This window comes from Pseudopipra pipra, chromosome 20, assembly GCF_036250125.1.
Source record: "Pseudopipra pipra isolate bDixPip1 chromosome 20, bDixPip1.hap1, whole genome shotgun sequence".
Classification (NCBI taxonomy): domain Eukaryota; kingdom Metazoa; phylum Chordata; class Aves; order Passeriformes; family Pipridae; genus Pseudopipra; species Pseudopipra pipra.
Genome location: NC_087568.1, coordinates 7875473 through 7898824, shown reverse-complemented (window position 1 = coordinate 7898824; position 23352 = coordinate 7875473). Strand labels below are relative to the sequence as shown.

General features: G+C 49.4%; 1 protein-coding gene across 1 annotated transcript in view; it reads right to left on the bottom strand.

The window, feature by feature from the left end:
- The window catches only part of ASTN2 (astrotactin 2), a 324150-nt gene that overhangs the window by 189900 nt on the left and 110898 nt on the right, over window positions 1–23352 (bottom strand). The window contains exons 6-7 of the mRNA XM_064677101.1: window positions 14216–14362; window positions 1474–1641 (exon numbers count right to left, since the gene is read on the bottom strand). Coding sequence (XP_064533171.1) covers window positions 1474–1641; window positions 14216–14362 — 315 coding nt within the window. The remainder of the gene's footprint in view (window positions 1–1473; window positions 1642–14215; window positions 14363–23352) is intronic.

The following is a 23352-nucleotide window of genomic DNA, read 5'->3' as shown; positions in this document are numbered from 1 at the left end:
GGGTACCAGGGTTGGGAGCCGCAGAGCAGCTGGCGAGCTTCAGATCCAGGACAGTGCCTGAGCAGAGCGATTCCCAGGCTAACGAGCATCGCTGCCTTCCCTGCAAACAGGATCTGACACATCCTGCTCAAGCGTGGGGCGTCCAGCAAGAGCGACAAGCTGCTCCGGGAGCCGGGGACGCAGCGGGAGCAGCAGCTGGGCCGGCACGGGAGAACAGCCGCTCCTCACAGCAGAGGCCATGCAAGGATTAAACCAGCCCTGCTCAGTGCCAAGGAGGGCCTGGGGCTGGAGAGTGCAGCCATGGGGCTCTTCCAAGAGGGGAGTCACAGTCTGGCTCCATACGGTCTCCCCGTGGTTGCTGCTGGAGGCAGAGTTTTTCTCTCCTCCTCTGAGCCAGGGGACAGCTGAATGTATCTTCCCCCTCCCGCTGAGCTGGCTGCATCTTGCCAGTGTCTGAAACAATCCTTCTGCTCTGTGACATCTGGATGAGAACAGCCTCCTCCTGCACGATCTCCATCTGCTGGGGTGGCTGCTGTCCCCTCCCAGCCCTCCTTGGGACTGTAGGTGACGCCCAAGGCTGTCTACACAGGGAATTCTCCAGCGTCATCGTTCTACTGCAGCCATGCCTGCCAGTGCCCCTGTGCAGACAAGCCTTGAGGAAAAGGAATACTAAGAAGAGAACATTGTCTTGACCAGGAAAATGAGTTCATGAGACCAAGTTCCACGTTTGCATCTCAGCTGAGCAGGGAGGGATGAGAACAGGGTCGCCCCTGTCATTCCATGGGGCACTCATGACTCTGAAGGACTTCTAATTCTGTCTTAATGATGGTCTGTGGCAGTGGGAGGCTTAGGAAAAGCCTGCTCCACTGTGAGCCATCCTTCAGACCCCCTGGCAGAACCAGACACCAACATCCTTACCTGCAGCCACGAATCTCATACACAAACATGAAATGAAGAGGCTCATTGCTAAGAGATGAGGGAAGCAGCTCACATGGAGAGTCAGGGCTAACCTGGGATGTCACCTCTGCAAGGAGACAGGGGTTTGGGTGCTCTTTAGATGCTGAAAAAGCCAGGAGCAACAGGGCCACTTTTCTCCACAGCACCAAGAAAGTATCCCATGAGACTGGTGACCCATCAGTGAGCAAGAGCAGTGCTGGCTGTTGCACAGGGCACAGCACACCCCACAGCAAAACAGCACAACTTTGAAGCAGATAAACTCCACACGTCTGCAGCTGCCACACCAAAGAACTCATAGATCCACCTTTTCAAATCCCCCTTTTGTGCCCATCTTCTTTACATTTTGCTGATGGGGGTCACCACTGTGTGACCCTGCTGGTACCTCTCAATCCTCTGTGCCTACCACCAGGCTAAAGCAGAGGTGAGCACAGAGGGCATTAAAACACCCAGAGACAAACCTTCTCCCTCGCATCTCCAAGCTTTCCAAGGTCTTCACTGTTCCCCAGCCTCCCTTACCTGTGTCTTGGTCACAGAGCTGCTCACAGGCATCAGTGGTCCTCTGTCCACAGAGGTCTCTCACCCAGGGGGACGTGGCATTGATCTGATAGTAGAGGGACAGCTTGGCTGGATTAAGCCAGTCGGAGATGTCCAAGTAGCTCCCCTCGCTCACAACGAAGCTGCTGCCTGGAGAGAGGGGAAAAAAGTGTGTTAGGTGAGTGTAAAACCCCAAACATGCATTTTGGCCCAGTATCAGAACACTCTACAGCAGGTGCTGTGACATCAAGATCAGCAAATAATAATGAGTTCATCAACTCCTGGACCCGAAGAACTTCATTTGACCATTCCTCTCCAAAGGAATGTGCCACAGCTAATGGTCCACCAACTCCTCTGCCCAGATGTTTCCCTACCCTTACACTACTGGAATTTGATTCCCATGTCTCTGTAGAAATGTGGACTGATGTAATTATTCTGATCCATGAGCATCCAGCTCATGGAAACAGCATCCACGAGGCACCTGGATGCTCAGGGCATAGATGGGCAGCAGCAGCACGGGCTGTTCCCACTTCTCTTCTTTAGCTGAAGGTGAGTGAATTGGCCTGACACACATCTTCTTGTACCAGACACCCCCTCACCCTTTCTTTCCTGAGAGTTAAAAGTGAGTTCTTGCCAAAAATCTTTTCTTACAAAATCTTACGCTTCTTTATTTTGCAAAATGTATTTTTCCCCACCAGCATCTGGGAATATGCATCATCTAATTAGCCAAATAGATTTTCAGTTCAGCCCAATCATTTCCTTATCTAACATCTGAGGCCCAGCATCGCTTGGGGGATTTTGCAGGCACAGAGGTCCTCATTAACTCTGATCTTCAATTACATTGATTATAAGACTGCCTCCATAGCAGTGCTGCATAGATCAGAGGGGAGCCAAAAAAACTCTGCCATTAAGTGGTGTTTTGCAAAACTTACTAGGGTAAAAGCCTCTAAAAACAGGGGAGAAGAAACCTGCAAGGAGGAGTGGGCAAGGGGAACTGCCAGATAGCCCAGGAACCCACAGACACCTTTCCACTACGTGTGAGGACTGGCAACAGCAGCAAAATTTGTGACCACTGTCTGAAGATTCAAATCCTTCCCAGTGATTACCCAAGGATAGCAAGTTTATAGATCCAGGGTCTACCTTCATGAAACTTTAGGGCTTAGGTCACTTAGTAAAGGACTGGGACAACATTTTTATAAACACCACATAAGATCTTACCTTGTTGAAAGCCAAGAGATTAAAAGAGCAGGACAATAAGCCCACAGCAGTGACCACCCCACATGAACCTGCTTGAACACAAAATCTGAACCTCCTTTTGAAGAGACTCCCTGATGCTTCAGCAAGAAGGAGCCCTTCTCACCCTCATCCTGCACCACGTTATCCATGCAAAGGATAAAACAAGCAAAGCCTCAAGTCAAGCATCTCAGCGAGTGACCTCATTTTCAGGCATCCCCAGATCTCAGCACCACACAAATCCGAGCCCTAATTTCACATGAATGCAAGTCTTCACCACTCATAGTGTTTATATACCATAAACATATTCACAGACACATCCCTGCACTCAAAGCCAATGGAGGCTGCCAAGCTACTGACTGTTCAAGCAAAGGAAAATTAGACATCCAGGATCCAGCTGCTCTGGAGACACTGCAAGGCAGGGGCTGCCCCGCCAAGGCTGCAGGATACATCTCAATCAGACAATGGCAGCAGTAAATCGCTGGGTAAACCCCCCAGCACCCCTGGAAAGGAGCAAAACACCAAGCACCAAGAAGTATCTTAGAGCCACGTGGCTTTTTTATGTCTAATTATTCTTTTCCGTGAATTTTTAAAGATAGCTTTAAATGCCAATAACAGCAATTGCTGGTTTCTTTTACCAAACAGAAGTGCAACACCAACCCTCTGGGAGTGTTTACTATTTACGTGTACGTGCCTGTGTAGTAGCCTGTCAATCTTGTTTTCGTCCTTATTTTTGCAGCTCTCTAATAAAGAGGGAGGCTTGGGAAGCACGTACGCCTTGTTTGGAGACTCAGCTACAGACAACTCCCTCTGCACCCAAAGACTGAAGAGCGAAACCACCAGCTCTTGATTAAATCCCTACTTAATGAACCCCACTTCCAGTTAGAACACAGCCAGCCTGCAAGGAACAGAAGCAAACCAGACATAAAGCAGTCGCATCATTAGTATTCAGAAGGATGAAGGTGACTGGAGCTGGCAGAGCATCTTGGCCCAGGAGCTGCTACACGGAGGGCAGGGCCCCAAGGTCAGGTGGGTGATAGAGGAGTCACCTCCAGAGCTCCCCACCACAGAATCAGTTAGGTTGGAAAAGATCTCTTTGTTCACGGAATCCAATCATTCCTCCAGCACTGCCAAGGCCACCACTAGACCATGTCCCCAAATGCCATATTCACATGGCTTTTAAATCCCTCCTGGGATGGTGACTCCACCACTGCCCTGGGCACCCTTTCTGTGACGAAATTTTTCCCAGTATCCAACCCAAACCTCCCCTGGTGCAACTTGAGGCCATTTCCTCCCATCCTATTGCTTATTGCTTGGGAGCAGAGCCTGACCCCCACCTGGCTACAACCTCTCTTTGGGCAGTTGAAGAGAGCAAGAAGGTCCTCCCTGAGTCTCCTTTTCTCCAGGCTGAGCCCCCCCAGCTCCCCCAGCTGCTCCTCATCACACTTGTGCTCCAGACCCTTCACCAGCTCCGTTGCCCTTCTCTGGACACACCAGCCCCACACTGAGCTGCTCCAGGAGGAGGAAGCAAACTCATGGCCCTGCAGCTAAATTTTCACTTCCTTTGGAAAACCCAGCCTATTTGCTGATGGCAGTATAAAAAAACCCCAACAACTATCAATTCATGAAAGTGCTTCCTAAATCCACACCAAAATGTGACACCTGGCCAGGAGCAGATAACTTCTCTTTCAGCACGAGTTTGGTGTCCATGTAAAACCACAAATTTGGGAAGCTTGAAATTATTTACAAACTGATAAAGCTTTGCAGCATTCTCTACATCGCAAGATCCTCCCAAATATAATGGAACTGTAACTTACACAAGGGAAGTGCTGGTATTTTGAAGATTAATTACTTATTTTTATTTTAATAAGTCTGATTGAGAAATAATCCTCACTATCGGTTTTCTGGTTTTTTGTTTTGTTTTGTTTTTTTTTAAAACAGAAATTAAAACGTTTGAATCCAAAATTCCTGAATTTGGGTTCAGTGTAAAATGGAGGGGGTTCTACCTCAGCCTAAAAAAAACCCCAAACCTGGGGAAATCAAAGGCTTTAGTTAATTGTAAACACTTTCCTTCCTTCCTTTGCAGGAGGAGGGAGGGGACAACTTCCAGAAAGGAAACTTCTCACATCTCTGAAGCTGAGTGTGTGGCAGCTCAGCTGGGTAAGGTTTTGAGACAGACACTCTAATCACCTTTGCTCCCACTGAAAACACAAACAAACAAACATCCCAATCTTGATCCCTTTATAGCTTGCCTAGGAAATAAATAACAGCAAAAGACATTCTACAAATATTTTGAAAGCTGAAATTCTGACTATTTCAAAGCCTTTTCACACAATTTTTCTCTTTATTTTCAAAGAATCCGCACAGAGAAAACAGTTTTCAAAAGTCACCATTGCACACAAATCAAAACCACCTCAGAAAGGGCAGGTTGAGTAACAAATCCTTTTAGAATCTACTGAGAACAAACATTTTCTAAGGGAGAGCTGTTTCAAAATCACCTTTAGCTTGCCAGGAACATCAGCAGGGTTTGTTTTCCCCAATACACAGTCTCTGGATGGAGGGAAATGATGGAGGAGGGAATGGGATGATGGGGGACTCGAGGGGCTCACACCTCTGAGGCAGTGGGTAGTAGACCCTGCTCCAAAGTACCCTCTGAAAACCTTTCTTGAGGACCTCAGACCCTACCAAACCACCCCCATGCCCAGTTTGAAGCACATCTACAGCCACTGCCTGCAGTTCCCGGAGCAGATTCCGGCACAGAAACCCTCTGAAGACATCCAGAGAGACCATCCACACTGCTGTCCTCTGCTGCCAACCTCATCCCCCCCCCAGGTGTCCTCCTAGACACAAATTTTGAGCTTCCCATTCACTTAAAAGCTTGATGAGATCCTCCTCAAACCAGAGACATTTAGGTCCCAGGGTAAAGCAACCATCGACCACACCAGGGAATACAGCAATAAAATGACAACTCTCCACCCACCACCACCTGCTCAATCCCAGAAATCCCACTGTAGGGCATATCCACTAAGAACCATTGGCTTTATGAGCCAGTCTATGCCACAGAGCTGTGCTGCAGTGTATGGAGAACATCAGCACACAGCTACAACCCCCTCACAACTCCACGATGTCCACCAGCACCTCGGGGCATTGATTTGTTTGGGTTTCTCTATGCATGTGTTTTTCCCCCTCACCCCCTTCCTTCTCCAGCACTGATCAAAGCTGGTCCAGCTAAGGCAGCATCAGAAGTTCCTGTCGCTCATGCTGGGGTCTCCTTCAAAGTTCAGGGGAGCTGCTTAAGCCACGACAAAAGAGGCTTGAAGTTTCGACATTTCAAAAATCATTTTCCAGAACACAACAGGATGAAACAGCTCAGAAGAGACATCTAACAAGGGAAAAGAACAAAGCACCCAAAAGCAGCCAAAAGGGTTTGGCTTCTCCTTTCTCTTTCTTTTCAAGGGAAAAGATCAAAACGTAATTTTTTTTGAAGAATGTCTATTTATTCCTCTCTCTGCTCTTTTTGTCATCTTTGGTCCATTCGCTGTTTCTTGGCCAGCAAAACTCCTTTTCATCTAAAATTAGTATTGTGTTGGGAAGCTATGGGAGGTCATACTACAGGTTGCTATTAATGTATCCATCCTTATACTATCATACAATTCTAATCCTGTTACAGATATTTTTTAAACACTAGAGGAAGAATTATCACTCTTGCTTCATTCTACAGGTACAAAGAATAACCCTATTTGATTTCCTTAGAGACTCTTTTTTTTTTTTAACTTGTGAAACATGAAAGAACATTGCCCAAAGAGACAACTCCTCCCCTATCTGCTCTTTCCCTTGATCAGCTCTCCCTCTCCTGTCCTGGTCCCAGGGAATGAAAACTTCTGCTTCTTATATTTCCTTCAGAAAATGCAGAAGATCCAGATGACTCTGGATGCCCAGGACACACCTGTACTGACCTAAGCAAAGAAATGGGGCTTGGGGTAGGATTGCACCCTTAGATTAACAGTGCTCAGCTTCACCATCCCTCTCCTGCTTGGCACAAACCCAGGACATTTTGGAATCATTTAAATTGTTTGAAGTCAAACTCTGAATTCTGTATTCTACTTTGAATCCAGGGATAGTAACACACCAGGTTAAAATGCAAGCCAACCCCCTTCACCTTTCTCAAACTGTTTCTCTCCTGACCAAGGCAAAATGCCTAAACAGAAAGCTATGATAGAATGTTTTTAATGTTTTTAAAACAGCACAAGCTTACACCAGACACACCTTTAATTCACTCTTCCCTCAGCTGAAGCCCACACAGTTTATATCACAGAGTGTTTGACTCCTGGATGTATTTTCAGCACATGAACCACGGCCATGGGCTCTCACACAAACTCACCAAAGGCCAAATCCAGAGACCCCAATCCCCTCAAAACACCATCAGTCCTGCCAGAGCTTCTTCACTCTGGCAAAGCAGAAATCAATTAAGTCAAACAAATCTGTGTGTAATTACAGCTCAGACTAGAAGCATCTTTCCTGTGGGAGGAGCAGGGGCACATTTTAAGCATCAAATTGCACTTTCTTGATAAATCTGACAGACTCTCTTTCTTTGGGTTTTCTTGGCAGTCAGTCTTGATTTTGCCCGGGCTGAGTTTCTGACAAGCAACACATGTATTTAAGTTTATGGAGCAGGTGATGGCTCAGCCAACTCTTCCCAAACCCAAGCGAGATGGCATCTGCCCATCCTGCATTGTGGTGAAGCTCATGCTGCAAAGACATCTCCCATGATAGTATTACACAGTGTAATTGTGGAGGTGTTGGTAACAGCACATCTCTGCCCTCAGCAGGCATCTGGGCCAGCAATGGCTCAGACAGAAATTACACTCCTAAAGAAAAGCTTCTCCTTAATGCTCTGTATCTCCCAACTCCCACGCTGCAGCCTGGGGCTCTTCTGCAGTGATGCTCTCCAGATATTGGATAAGGGTTCAGGGAAAATCAGCCTAAATCTAATCACATCACAAAGTAGAGAGGAGCTATGATAAGCTTTAAGAGACAAAGTGTGTGTGAATTGAGATTTTCCAGCCAGCACCAAGACCAAACATTCTCCCAGGACAGCAGAAAACACAATCAAGAGGCAGCACATGCAAAGTTAATATCCATGAGACCAAGGTGAGCTACCACCCACTCACTGAGAGGCTGCACATCAGCAATGTTACTTCTTGGGAGAGCAACTCAGAGAAGTAGCATGTTCCTACCTATAGAGCCTCCAAAAATCCTCACTGAGTTGCTGCACCACTGATGCCACAGGTAACCCATGAATTCTTGTTCAAAAGCCAGCATGGCCTAAGCTTCCAGGGATGGAGCCACCACCATGCTGCAATAATATCCTGAGTTGGAAGAGACCTACAAGGATTATCTATTCCAACTCCTGGCCCTGCACAGGACACCCCAACAATCCCACCCTGTCCCTCAGAGCGTTGTCCAAACCCTCCTGGACCTCTGGCAGCCTTGGGGCTGTGACCACTGCCCTGGGGAGCCTGGTCAGTGCCAACCACCCTCTGGGGGAAGAACTTTTTCCTAATATCCAGCCTAAACCTCCCCTGACACAGCTCCAGCCTTTTCCTCAGGTCCTGTCAGTGGTCACAGAGAGCAGAGATCAGTGCCTGCCCCTCTGCTGCCTCTCTAGAGGAAGCTGTATGAATGTTTGCATCTTTCCATCCATGGAATGGAGCAGGACACTGTTCCTTCTGCAGTCTTCCCTCACCATCCTTCCCAAAGCAGAGGGTAAATGGTGTTGGTAAAGCTCACCAGGCACCAGGAGATGCCCCCTCCCCAGGGATGGGCACATTGTGGGAGCCCAACAGCTCCCAGCTCTGAACAAGCTGCTGCTGAAACCATCCAAATTCCAACACCAGCTCTGCTCTGACGAATCCTGCAAAGGAGAAAGGCAGAGGTATTTGGCTTCCCTTGTGAACTGAGCTGCCCCAGGAGCTGGGAATGCCTGTGGCAGGCACAGGGCTGGGGGAGCCGGGCGGCACAGGCAGGAGCCGAGCGCAGGTTCACAAGGCTGTCAGAGCCACGATAAAAACATGATGTACTTCAGCCTCCAGGATCTTATTAGTTCTTCATGCAAAGAGCGTTCACGCCGTAAAACCATCTTGGAATCCCTTTGATCCACGCTGATACAGTTCATAAATTGATGTTAATATTTAGAGTTCATGTCTGGTAACGCTGCAGCCATTTGCTCACATTTTCTTGCCAGGCGAGCAGGCGCAGGAGAGGGACTGAGCTGTAACACTGGCACTGAGGTGACCCTGTGATTAAGAGCTGATGAAATAAAATGCAATTTGTAAAGCTGCTCCCAAACACAGCTGCCTTACCCAAAACACACAGGGTCTGTGGCAAGCCAGACGTGGCACTGAGGCTGCAACGGGGAAACGCTGCTTCTGTCAAAGCTGTGATCCCGGTCTCTGTACAGCAAAGAGGCACCTCTGCAGCAGAACAACTCCCAGGGGAGAAAACAGCACAAGAAAAAACTTATTTTAAGCCAGTCAATTCCCTCTGCTGATTTCAGAGGGGACTGGTGGGGCTGGGAACAGCTGGAGAACATGGGGGACCCCAATGGCAGAAACCCTCTGAAAGCTTGGAGAGATCAGAGAACCACAGAATGGTTTGGGTTGGAAGGGACCTTAAAGATTATCTTGTTCCACCCCCTGCCTTGGGAGGGACACCTTCCCCTATTCCAGGTTGCTCCAAGCCCTGTCCAACCTGGCCTTGGACACTTCCAGGGATGGGGCAGCCACAGCTTCTCTGGGCAACCTCTGCCACTTACTCAGAGCCCCATCCAGCCTGGCCTGAGATACCTTTGAGATCAGACCTCATTCTCCATCCTTCTGGCACAAACCTGGAGTGCTTCACATGTAAATCAGAGAGTGTCTCCAGCTTCTCCTTGTCCAACAGGATGGAGACACAGCCAGTCCCCCACCTCCTGCAGCTCACTTCTCTGTGCTTTATGTGCTGAGTGCAAGCACCTGAGGACACAAGCTAATGCCTGGTCACCTCTGAGGACTGCAAAAGATTGAGCAGGAGACGTCGAAAGCAAACAATTTAAAGCAACGCATTTAATTAAAACCAAAATGAGAAGTTGTTGCGAGTCCAACAATTGCAGTCTGCAGAGCTCTGACAATCTTCAGGGAAAATTAACACAGGCTGCTAATAGCAGCATCCAATTCACCCGTGTCTTGGAGGAAACATTCATGGGGGAAGGTAGGAAATAATCTTCAGATGAAACAATTACTGATGAGCTGCATGGCAAGGACACAATGGCATCATTCGGGGGGCAGATGCAGATGCATGAAGATTCAAAGAATAATAAAAAAAAAACTTCCTCCATCTCTGCCATCTTGTCAGATGCTCCAACCCAAAACATGGTCTCAAATGGAAATTCCACTTCCCACTGTTCTCCTGGCTTTGCAGGGTGGGGACTGGATTTGCTGTCCTCCCTCTGTCGCTCACAGGGCTGTGTCCACCCTGGGAGAGTTCATCCAGACTTGCAGCAGTGATGGAGCCATATCAGAGCAGTTCAGAGTTCAGCCAAGAGCAGAGCCACAGCAGAGGCAGAACCTGCCTGTGTCAAACTCTGAGCCCACGGTGGGGACAGTGTCTGCCCATGCCAAGCTCCAAGTCCGTGGCAGGGACTGTGCCTGCCCACACCAAGCTCCAATCCCACAGTGAGGACTGTGCCTGCCCACACCAAGCTCCAATCCCACAGTGAGGACCATGTCTGCCCACGCCAGGCTCCACACACCCAGCCTGTAGCTCAGCAAGGTGCAGAAAGATTACCACATCCCTCCTGGCATTTGCCTCAGAAGAGGAGGGAAGGAGCTTGTAAACGCCCCAAAATGTCTTTGAAGTGACACAAACCTGCTTTATGCCCTTTGCTTTATTTCCACTTATAAAACAAAGCCCTACCAGCCCCTTGCTAAATGCAGCTCTTGCTTCCTTCCAATGTACCACTGGAGGATCTTACCTACCTCTCCCACTAAAGCATCCAGATACAAACATCCACCCACGCCATATATAACCTCTCACAGGCCATAAAAAGGGGAAGCTTTAATTGACACTATATTTCACACTGTTGTGCAGCAAGGACGTACTCCAGGCTGAGCCCTCCAGGGTATCTTTCTCCAGCCCCGACTTCCCTGCAAGCTGCTCCCACTGCTCCATCTCTACTTTTTGAATGATTACTTACAAGAAAAAAAACAAACAAACAAACAAAAAACAACTATTGAACGTACAGCTGAGTGGCTCACATTTTCATAACAGTTTTATTACTCAGATGGAGGGGCTCTCATTCCTTTCTTCCCCCCCTTGACTCTGCTAAAAGGTCCTTTAAATAATGCCTTGCATTTCCATATCCTCATAAAAGCTACTACGGTTCTTTCCATAAATCTGCACCACCTCTGAGATCAGAGCAATGCCTTCTGCTCAGCACGGGCAGAGGCTGTCCCGAAACACAAAGCCCCAGAGCAGCAGAAGGGAGGAGAGGATGCTCCAACTGCTCCATCTGAAGAGAGGATTTAGAGGCACCAACTCATTTCTGGGAGGCAGGAGGTCCCAGCTCTCCCTGCGAGCCACAGCAGCTCCTGCCAGGCTCCACTGGCCCCATGAAGCGAAGGCAGAGCAGCTGTGCAAACCAGGCAATAACTGCTCAGCAGGGAGCGAGGCAGGGGGACCCCATCAAATGAACAAAAGGAAGAAAACAAACCGAGAGAGAAATAAGGGCAATAGAGACAGCCTGGTTATTAGCACTGCTGCTTGGAATATATCCTCCCAGCTTGGCTGCCAGTTGGCTTCTGGTCCCAGTCCTTCCCCTCTCCTTTCCCACAGTGCCACTCCAGCGGGCTCAGGAGCTGCTTCCTCTGATGCTGTTGCTCGCTGCAGCAGGGAACGCTGCTCTTCTCCAAGGCTGGAGACATTTGGGGGGGCTGCTCCCCCCTCTCCTTTTCCCAGCTTGGCTCTGGCTGCTGGCACTCCGGAGCTGGCTGGCATCTATTTAAAGTTTCCTTCAAAGCTGAGTTCTCATCGTCTAGGAGAGGGATTTCTTTCAGCCTCTGTCTTTGTTTGGCTTCTCCTGCAGAGGTGCCGGTAGCGGCTCCGCTTTCACATTTTTCTTGGCTCCTGGCATCTATTGAAATCCTGCATTTCAAAAAGGAATGAGAGGGCACCGCTCCCTCGCACAGGAACATCTCCTGTGAATGCACCATTCCTGCCTTCTCGCAGAGCCTGCCTTATCATCATGTAAAACACAAAAGGGAACAGCTTCGGGAACCAGGCGATTTAAGCGCACGGCATCACTTACCAGACGTGGTGCCACCATCAGGTGCCACGTGAGAGGCTGTTTCAAGACTGATCAAAGCTCCCAGACTCTGCCAGGCCAAACACATCGGCTCTGTTGCCACCCCGGTGCCATGGGGATGCCCAAGCCAAGTCCCTTTTTCAGCCAGTAAAAAGCAGGTTTAACCCCCGCAGGAGATCGCCAGGGAGGAGCAGGTTCCCTGTTCCCCACCAGACTCCAGGTGCTGAGCCTTGGCAAACACAGCCAGCCATGCTTTTTCCTGGGTATCATTAAAAATTTCCCAACCCAGCTCAGTTCTGCGATGCCTTTAAATGCTCTGTAATATTTTGCTGCCAGTTAGATGCCACCTTGGGATTTGTTGTTATTCAGAAAGAAGGGACAACTTTAAGAGCTTTTCTCTTCCCAGGCAAGGAACTGCCATCGCATAAAATGATGAGATTTCAGGAAAAGTGATAGCCACTGCAAAATGTCTTGGCTGCTTCTCTGTGAAGAATTTGACTGTTTCTCATAAAAAATATTAAAAAAGTTTTCACAGTTTGTAATTATATTTTACAGTTTCATTACAAAGCTCATTTTAATTCTTCTCCAAACTGTTGTTACCAGTCCTCTTGCCACTTTCTCTTCAGAAAAGTCATTAAGTCGGGACTGGAGATCATCCCATTTCCCCCAGTTTCAAGGATATTAATCTGTTTTATTGGTATTTCATTGTCATTTTCATTTGAGTGTTCTCTGCATTTGCATAATTTGCATTGTCACCCCTTTCCTGGTGACAGGCACAGGCTCAGCTTTTCACTTTCATTCTACGCAGTCTCACTGCATTTTGTTTATTTTCTTTTTTGAGGCCACTCTGCCTTCCCTGGGCCAGAACCCCAGGCTAGGACCAGGATGCCATCTCCATCACTGCCTTTCTGGCCAACCTCCAGCAAGTACCAAAACCAGTTGTGAACTCCCAGTCCAAGTGCTGAACTGGCCAGTGCCCATCCCAAAGGGACACAGGTTTGCACTGAAGCCACCTCATTCACCAAGAGCAAGAGTTTCTGTTCTCCAGCTACTCAGAATAACCATCTGTGAAGACTTCAGAATATCCACGTGCAGCCTGGACAATCCTGAAAGCCTTGTAGAAACAGGTCAAGGTGTAGACAAGTCTCTTTTTTCAAATCATAAAACCACAGAATCACAGAATGGTTTGGGTTGGAAGGGACCTTAAAGATCATCTTACTCCAACCCCCTGCCATGGGCAGGGACACCTTCCACTAGACCAGGCTGCTCAGAGCTCCATCCAACCTGGTCTTGAACACTTCCAAGAAGAGACATTCTTAGTACAGTTGATCCCACCTCAAACACACTAGTGACTCCCACTCTGCCACAGGGTGATGGTTTCAGCCCCTCTCCAGCATTCCCTGCAGCTGTCACCCCTTTGCATCTCTTTAACCATCTCCCTCTCCCCAAAACATTAATCTCCCAAGAGCTGCCCTTCCCTCCAGCTCCCAAAGTGGGGGGTTTCCTAGGGCTGCCCACGCCAGGACACCCCCAGCTGCACTGGCTCCGTGCAGCACATTTCTGGCAGAGAGAAAGTGCCCCTTCCACATGCCCCAAGCAAGGAGACGAGTGCAGGAATTGGAACTGACTGAATAATGGGTCCTGTCTGCTGGAAGAAAATGAAATTTGCCCTCCTGTTACTGAAAACTTGCACTCGGTGCTCGCTGCACATTATAAAGAAAAGGTCAGTGAAACACAACAAATGCAAGGAGCCCAGTTGGAGAAAGCAATAAATAGTGACAGCAGCACTCGTCTAATTTTTCAAAGCGTCTCTGCTTTTGCTCAAACCCCAGCGATTCCCCTCCCTGCTGCTGCAAGGGCTGGGATGAGCAGTTCTTCTGCTGCAGGACAGGAGGATGCCTGTCTGTACAGGCTCCCAGGGCTGGAGCTCAGAGGAAAACAGGAATATCCGTCAGATACGATTAGCAGCAATAATAATAATGATAATATTAATTGACATGATTAAGACTGTGGCCTCGGGCTCGCAGATGCGCTTCGCTCCCGTGCAGAGGGGGATCCCTGCAGTTGAAAACAGCTGGAGCGATTCCCAAAGAGAGGGATTCCCGTGTCCCAAAGGCACGTGGTGAGGGCAGAGCCCCAGGAGGGTCTTACCGTCGGCGATGAAGTGCTCGGGTACGTGCAGGGTCACCTTGACGGTCAGCGGGCAGGAGAGCTGCGAGCCACAGACCACGGCCAGCACGCAGGAGCTGACCGCGATCAGGGTCAGCGCCGTCTTGTTGACAGGGCTCTTCATGGAACCTGCAAGGCAGAAGACAGGGGTGGGTGGCCAAAAGGCAAAGATGTACCCAGGGCTTGCTCGGCCTCCCCCATTCCCGGCATGTATGTATCCCCCTTCCCCAGCCCGGGGAAGGCAGGCACTGAAAACCAGGATGTCAGTTCAGCAGCAGTGGAAGAGCTCCTGAGGTCCTGCACACCTCCCGTCATTCCCATCACTCCTTCTCTGGCTGGGTTTTTAACACTCGTGTTGTTCCCCTCACTGAGCTACAGCGGAGGCTTCATTTTGCTAGAGGAGGGAGAAAACCTTCTCAGAGCCCTGTACAGACCCTCTCCCCAGGAACTTCCCCTCCCCAGAGCCACCCATCACCCCTGGTGAAGCCACCCACCACCCACGCTCCCCTGGTGGAGCCACCATCAGTTCTCTTCAACCTTGGTTTATTCTGTGAATCTCATCAAGCCACAAAAAATAACCAAGCCAAATTTGAGGGCTGTCTGGAAACCAGGGGATCACTTGCTTTCCCTTAACACCAAGAGAAATTACACCTGTCAATGTTATATAGCACTAATGAGTGCTAATTATTTACACAAATATATAAATACTCAGACATCACAGAGAGACTACATCGCACAACACAGCGACCTCCAGAGCCAGCTGCTTCTGACAGGCAGGAGATATTACAAAACAAGTTTTATTTTATCAGGTGCAGAAGCTCACAGTGTGTCCCACAAAGCAGGATACACAAGATGCCACCTGTCAAAGCAAGTACCCAGCCTGCCTGGTCCCCAACAGGCACCCTCACAGCACACAGATCACTCCCAGGCTGCCATCCTTCATCTCAAAGGCCACATGCCCAGCATCAGGACTAAGGGATGTACCATGAGCTGAGGGGATCCCATTATCCCATGATTTTGCTCAGACCAGCACACTCAGACACCTGGTCGGTGGCTTCTATTTTATTTGGATTTTTTTTGAAGCAATAGGTAAAAATAAGCCAAAAAGGACCTTGAGCATTCAGCGGTCATTAGAGGCCGCAGCAGATACAAACCCACTGGGAAAACCTCGTGGAAAAAGTGCAGTGTTAGGATGGCTGAATCACCTACAGTTGGGTGGGACAGAACAACACCCAAATTCTGTAGGGAATGGGGTAAAGCCATCGGGAGACATCTGGCTTCCCCAGGAGGTTCAGGTGCTGTCACTGGATGCAGGCTGGGAATGCCTTTGTGTCCAAATGAGACACTCTCCACCAATGGAGATGACCAGGAAAAACCATCTCAGGTCACTGCTATCCCATCAACAGGTCTTCACTGCCTGAGAAGGGAGCAGCCCTGGAGCCTGCATCCTTGGGGCACCCCAGATCCCTCTGGACCCGAGGGCTGCCCTGCCACTGCTCCGACTGCACCACATCCCCCACAGCCACCTCATCCGACACCAGCGCCCTGCTTTCCTCAAAGCCAACAAAAGGCACCTCACAGAGCAGCTGGTTCCCTTCTCTGGGGCTTGGGATGCTGACACAAAACCACCTGGTGAGAGTGTCCACGACAAGCAGAGGGCACAGCCCTGCACTGAACCCAGTCAGTGGCTGCACAGGCCATTACAGTGAGGCTGAGACAACTGAGCTGCTGGCAGAGCTGACCACATCCCTGCTCAGGATTCAGGTGAGGACACTTATTTATTTTTGGAAACTAGTGCAGCCTCTCCCTGCTTGCTCCCCAGCCCTCACCATCTCATTAGCAAAGCAAGATTTGAAAATTGAACAGGAAATAGGTCCACAAGTTAGCACTTGCACACCCTGTAATTTGACCAAAGCTGCTGCTGCAAATACTGCTGCCCAGGCAGGGACCTCATGCTTAGCACAATGTGTGCTTTCCAGGCAGGGCAGTGAGCCTCAACAAAGCATCCCCTGCCACAGGATGGAGCCTGCCACAGGGGATGCTCCAGCCAGGATTTGCAGGACGGGAGAAGCAGCTGAAGAAGCTCTTGTTTGACAAACAAGAGCATGCAAACTGATTATTTATGAAGCATCTTTTCCTTTCCTTATGCATGCATCATCTAAACAGCCCTCCCACCCCCATTTCACAGCTTTATCGCCAATCCCCTGTGCCCTTCACCTTGCAATCCCCTTTTTTCCTTCCTAATCTTTATTCATGTCATCAGCATAAGTTAGCACCTCCTTGGGAGGCAAACTCATCCTCTTGCTGGGCATACTGTGCCTGCCACAACCCCTGCTTAGTTGGAAGTTATGACAGGAATGCAAAAGAAAAAAAGAGGAAAAAAAAAGAAAAAGAAAGAAAAGGCAAGGAAAAAAGCCTCCATTGGGATAAGTGGACAATCAAATATACAATAGACCAGAGAACACTGGATTTCACCATTATAAATCACCTTTCAATCCAGGGTCTTAAAGTGCTTTGCAAACATTAAATCATAAATCCTTTATGAGTTAGATGAGTATTATCCCCTTCTCACAAAGAGCCTGAATCACAGGTATGATGGCAGCTTTCACCACCCTGCAGCCGCAGTGGAGCTGCAGGAATGAGGATCTCCCATCCCCATCAGTCCATGGGCTTCTTCTCTCCCCATGAGTCAGAGGAGAGGAGCACAAGAGCTTGAAACAGCAAAAAGCCATTTACAGCTCCATGAGTTTGAGCTTGGCTGCCCAAGGAAAGGGACGGATGTTCCAAGTCTCCTGCAACTCCCTTCTCTGCTTCCTTGCCTCCTGTACTCACTCATTTCCATCAGACTGCTAATCACTGACCTCTAGAACTGCCTGATGTCAGTTTTGACCAACTGAACCAAAACAACGTGGCTTCTGCTTGAGCAGAAATTGCATTTCCAGCTCAGCTCTTTATTGCTTACGGCCAGTTCACTGCCAGGTTTGAAGGGAGACTGCTGGAAAAGCAGATCCTTCCCTCATTCTCTGAACAGAGGGACAGGGCTCTTGTTTTCCATCCCATTCCCTGCTCTTCAGACCACTAAAGCTCCAGCAGAACCACTGCTGTGCTGCATTTAAACACCCATCTGGAGATAAACAGTTTCACTCCAGGCCTCTAAAACAATAAGCAATTGCATTCTCAGCAAGCCCCTGCTAACCAAACCCACCTCAGCAGGGTCACCAGGGCTTCACTCTGTTCCAGAGCTGAGACAAACTGATCCATTCCTTCCTCAGCTCAGGGAGGGGATCCAAATCCAGCTTGGTACCTCAAGCAGTCCCAAATAAACTCCAGTGCTGCAGATGAGCAGGCTGAATTCTGCTCTTTCCCTCCTCTCCTTGTGAACTCTGGGCTTTCAGGGAGGTGTTTGAAGAGTGGATTTGCAAACCCAGGTTACCAAACAAGCTGGTATCAATCTCCTTTACCAAAAGGAGGAAGCTGGGTGGGGAATATCCACCTTCATGGATGGCTGATGGGACTCAGGAGCCCTGAGAGCCACAGCACCCAATGCAAACCTTGATTTGAGTCTTTGGGTACAAAAAGGCCAGGAGGAAGATGGTGACCAGGCACAGCTGAGACCAAACTCGCTCCCCAGATCCTCCTGCCCTAAAAAATTGCTTCATACATTAAGATGACCTCTCTGTATTTTTAATTAAAGATGTTTCTGTTGTATTTTGAGTGGTTGCAAAAGAGTTAGTGGGTGCCCAAGGGCTGTTCTGGGGAGAAAGTGATGGCCTGTGGGGGCTTCCAGGAGTGGCAGACCTCTATCCAAGAAGCAGTTAAAGCAGCAGGCAGGGCAGTGGGCAGGGCCCACAACCAGGATGAAGAATAAATTAATTCTTTTCAAATGGGGAGAACTAACCTCTCCCCACAGCCTGCAAGAGCAAAGAGTGAGAAGCAGAAAAAAAAAAAAGTAAACCGTTCCACTTCAGGGCAGAATCATACCTGAGATGCTCCATGCTAGAGATCCAATGGCAGATTAATTCAACTGGAAAACAAGAGGAGTAGCCAGGACTATGGTCAGAGGTGCTCCAGTCACCACCACCTTCCCCACCCAGGATTTTTTTCCTCTCCTTAAACCCCAGTGCAAATTAGCCTGAAGAAGATGTGGGTCCCTTTGCAGACAGCTCAGAAACCGCTTGCAAAGCACCACATTCCCCTAAAGACTTTGCACCTGCTGCAAGATGAAGATAAATTCAAAGCCACTGGTGTAAACACTCAGCAAACAGCCCCTCCAAACGCATCGTGTCTCCTTTGAAATATCATTTCCTCGTGCAGTTAATTACTCGCTGCTTTGTACACTTTCCTTTGCTCACCTAAAGGACAAGGAGAGAAAAAAACACAACAAAACTCTGAGCTCATTTCTTTTTAATATTGGCAGCGCTGCCTAAATTTAGGGAGGGGAAAAAAAAAAAAAAAAGGTGTGTTCAGAACACGTATGGATTTACGAGCAACACAAATATCCCGTGCTCTTGGTAATATGATGTTTCTAAATCAGGCTCATAAATACATGCTTGGGAGATTAGTCTATTAAAAAAAAAAATAAACTTTAATTACCCTGTCTTTATCAGCACACAGCCCGTGGTGTTAACCATATGTGGGTGTTAAACGCCAAGTGCTTTGCAATCTTCCCTGTCCCCCCCCCGGAGATAGCAGCATCGTATGGAATGTTTCGTGGCTACTCGGGATATGAAAATGTATTTCCACCAGCCGAGGAAGACGGGGATGGGGAATTAGAGAAGGAGAACAGCGAGTGCTGAACTGCTTAGCAACACACACACACACAGAGGCACCGGTGCCCGCCGTGCTGTGCCGCATGCAGAGCACCCGGCACGGGGACAGCAGCATCCCAGGATCAGCGATCCCACCACAGCCCATCCTGCATCCCTACAATGCTCCCAGAGCACGCTGATGCTGCTGGCATGTCAGAGGAACTGGGCTCCTAATGATGCTCCATTATGTTCCAGCAGAGGCTCATTAATGCGGTACAGCAGCGTTTCCAGGACACCCTCACACACAGAAACATCTCAAGGTGTTTTACAAGGGGGAGATCATGTCCAATCAAAGCAAACACCAATTAGGACGAGCAGCAGTGTTGGCAGGCGGATCTGGCCACGGAGCACCCCTGCACAGGGAGCAGCACTGCCCATCTCCTCCACTGCCCCACACCCTCCCCTCCCATGGCAGGATGGTCCTTCTTTCTCCAGCACACCAGGCACATGGGATGGGATGAGATGGGATGGGATGCGATGGGAGACCATCCTTCCAGCCAAACCATGACCCCACCAAGCCTTCATGGACCACTCAGCCCCAGAACCACTTCCCTGAGAAGGGGATGGATGTGGATTCAATGAACACCCCAGGCAGCATCTGAGCAGTGAGAGCATGAGCAGGTGTTTCATCACACACCCTCAACTCAAGGCTTGGCCTGAGACTCTTCTTGAGGAATCTTCTCCATCGCTGTCCTGGACAAACCCCAAAGAAGGTGTGCACAGCTACAGCCCAGATCTGTGTCAGGGCTTGGGCACGGGGCAGTCTCCAACCTCATCCCATTGTCAACAGGTCAGGGATTAGCCCCTGTTCTGAGGGAGACCCCCTGAGAGACTCCTCTCACCTCCAAGGAGGCAGAGAGGGTGCACACAGGAGGGGTGGAGGGAAGCGAGGAGCAAAGACAGCCACGTTGTGCAGCAGAAGGGTGAGAGCAGACACTCCTGGATTTATGGAGGATTTGATCTTGCTAAGCACATGCTGAATCAGATTAATACTATTAACATTTATGAATTATCCTCTAGCAATTAGCCAAGCCATCCTCCAGTACAGCACGGGGGGGCTGCAGAAAAGGCAGCCCTGGGGTGGAGGTCAGGGACAGGAGGATGTCAGGGGGTGGTATGGTCACTGTGGGGAGGCTTGGGTTGGGCTGCTGGACCCCATGGAAAGGTCAAGGGCTCATTGGCTGAGCTCCTGTGTGCCACTGTGAGTTCTCATGCTCCTCCAGCAGCCTGAGCCTCGGCTCTTAAGGTGCTCCTGGAGTTATAATGCCTTATGTACTGAATAAATGTATATATTTCCTAATTATGCAGTTATCCGTGGTGCCCCCCCTTTGCTCTAAAACATTGTGCCTGCAGCTGACACAGAGGCACCACCAGCAAATTTCAACCAGGAGGAGGAGCAAGAGGGGAAACAGAGGGGAAGGTAAAACCTTCAAGACTGGGCAAGAAATGAGCAGCTGAGGGGAGGGCGGAAATGGAGATGACCAGAGTGGCACAGGTTGAGATGCTGCTCTGCTGATCCACCAGCTCCATCACCACTGGGCTCAGCATGGGCCCGTTCTCCTGCCCACATAGCTCAGACCTCCCTCAGCACAGCAAAGGGGGGAGAATCTGCACAAACCCAATTTGCTCTCCCGGCGCTGTGACATTTTTTGCATTTCTCTGGGCATGGACAATTAAAATCAATGAAGTCAGTTTTGCTTTCATGTTCTCAGTGCTGAATCGGTCCAGATAAAATCACATTAAAGAACCAGTTACATATTTAAAGGCAGAGATTGCCTGCACTGGAATTTTCTTTCACAAAAATCAATGAAAACACTTCTCCTGGAATTAAGGCCTGATCTTTTTTTGTTTTACACTCCAAATGAGTCCCAATTTTACAATATAAAGGCACAAAGGCAAATCTGAGTGGAAGGCTTCATTTTAAGGAGGAAGGAAAGCAATTTTCAATACAGTGTAACAAAAATATTATTCCTACAGGAGAAAGGGAAAAAAAGTAATCATTATCTATGAAATAGTTTGTGTTGAGTCACAGCCCAGGGAGGATTGTGCTCAGAGAGCTAAGGGCTGGACAGACAGCCGAACTAATTTTGGAGACCTGGAGAGAGCAGTGATGGAGACCAGGATGCCAGGAAGGGCTCAGGATCTGGCAGACGTCCCAGGACCTGGCAGGAGATGTCCCAGGATCTTGTGGCAAGAGATGCCCAAGGACCCAGCACGCTGCCCATCCTCCCACTGTCACCCCGCAGGCAGAGCTGGGATGTGGGAATTGGGTTGGAATCTCAAAAAAAAAAAAAAAATCCCAAACCAAACCACCTTTCTATTGTGTCCATTATTTTTTGGAATAGATGCAAACTGAACAACGGGAAAGGGAATAAAAATTCCTGCTCCGCAACATCTCCCCGGCGCTGGGGGACATCCCTCCGTGCCTCAGTTTCCCCCCTCCCAGCCAAGCATCGTGGAAGTACGAGCATGACATCCACCACCCCCTGCTTCCTTCCCTGCTCCAGCCAAGGAGACAAATCCACCCTGCCACGGGCACGCTGAGCATCCGCAACAAGACACATCTTCATTTTCCATGAAGCAGTAACCCTCGCCCTCCTCCCGCCTGCATCCAGCACCGTGTTTATGTTCTGCTTCCTGGGAAACAAGAGACTCGTTACCATGCGGAGGGCGACAGCAGAGCGATTAGTGAAATTTGTTACCCACATGCTCTGAACAAAATTAAATTAAAAGTGCTGCTTTGCTGTCAAGATAAGGGCCAAGCCGGAGAGATAATTTTTCACTCTCAAACACTCAATTACTCGCCGAGGCTGTATCAGATACAATCGGAAAATAAATAAATAAATGGGAAGACCCACACTGCCTCCAGGAACAGATGTAAAAGCCTTTATCTCCAGCACAGTCCGGGGAAGTTAAAGAGCCTGCAGCCACCACAGCTCCACCACCACTTTACTTGCAGACCCTTCTGCTGCCCAGCTCCAGCTTCCCACCGCAGCCCCTCTCCCAACAGCTCAGTTCCCTGGGCATGGACAGGAGTGTGTGTGCACCCCCACACCTACAGCCACCAGGGATTTAAGGAGCAAAGAGGTGCTGGAGCAACCCCAGCCAAGCCTCCCTGCACAGCCAGAGTCTAGCAGGGATGAAGAGAGGCTCAGGGAGGGTTTTATGTGTTGTTGCAGTAACTCATTGCTCTGCGGGCAAAACAAGCCATCATACAAAAGCACCACGTTTGTTTGCTCGCTGGAAAAGCAGCATCCAAGACAGAGGGCTAAGAAGGGTTGGAAATGAGCAGCATTCCCCATCAGCACCACTGCCCTGGGCATCACAGTGGTGTGGGCAGAGCTGTGCTGCAGCCTGGCAGGATGGACCCCAGTGCTCTGAGGGGTAAAGACAAGACCTGTATCATGACAGTACCTCATTCCTGAGATTTGGGGATGTCCAGGTCCCCTCTAGGGTGCTCTTCCCTGGTCTGACAGGAGCAGTACGGCTCCACGTGCCACAAACCAGCTGGATGTGCACCAAACACCAGCACTGACCTGTCCATCTGTCCCTGCTTTGTGCACCCTTCCCAGGGAACTCTAATCTGTCTGTGCCATGCACTGACCACATGTGGAGGGGATGGGCACAGGGCTGCCAGAGAGGGAGAAGCTCCCCAGGCACAGATAGACAGCACCAGATTCATTCCTCCCTCATGCTCCTGCAAACAACCCAAATTGACATGTTTGCTTTATGGCCTCTTGTCTCCCATTCGATTCCCAACAGCATCTCCCCTAGTTTGAAGGTGAGTCAAGCCCAGGGCCGACCTGGGGGACACTCCCCTGAGGAGCACAGCAGAGCTGGTGCACGTGCTGCCCACGGCGTTTGCTCAGCCCCAGCGAGGCCAGGGGCACTGGCAGAGCACAGAGAATGGTACCCAAATTTCATTCTGCACTCCATTTAGTTCCCCATGAAATAATAAGTGCCTGCTGCCTCTGGAGACGGGAGAGGATCAAAGCGAAGCTTCCTCATATGTAGCAGACTCCGAATACCTAATATTCCCTTATAAAAGGCCTTGTTTTAAACACCAAATACAGAGGCAGATCAAAGCTCAGCTTCTCATTTCTCTAACAGCCCTCAGAAGGCTCCGCCAGCCAGCCCAGCACACACACACGTGGACACCCGTGTGGTTGACACCAATCCAAGGTACATAATTGAACTCTGTTAATTTGTCAAAACCATCCCTGCGTGCTATGGGAACAGCCAGGTGCCTTGTTCATGGAGACCTCAGCTGAGGAGCATCCCAAAACCAAGTCCTCCCTTCCCTGGGGTGGT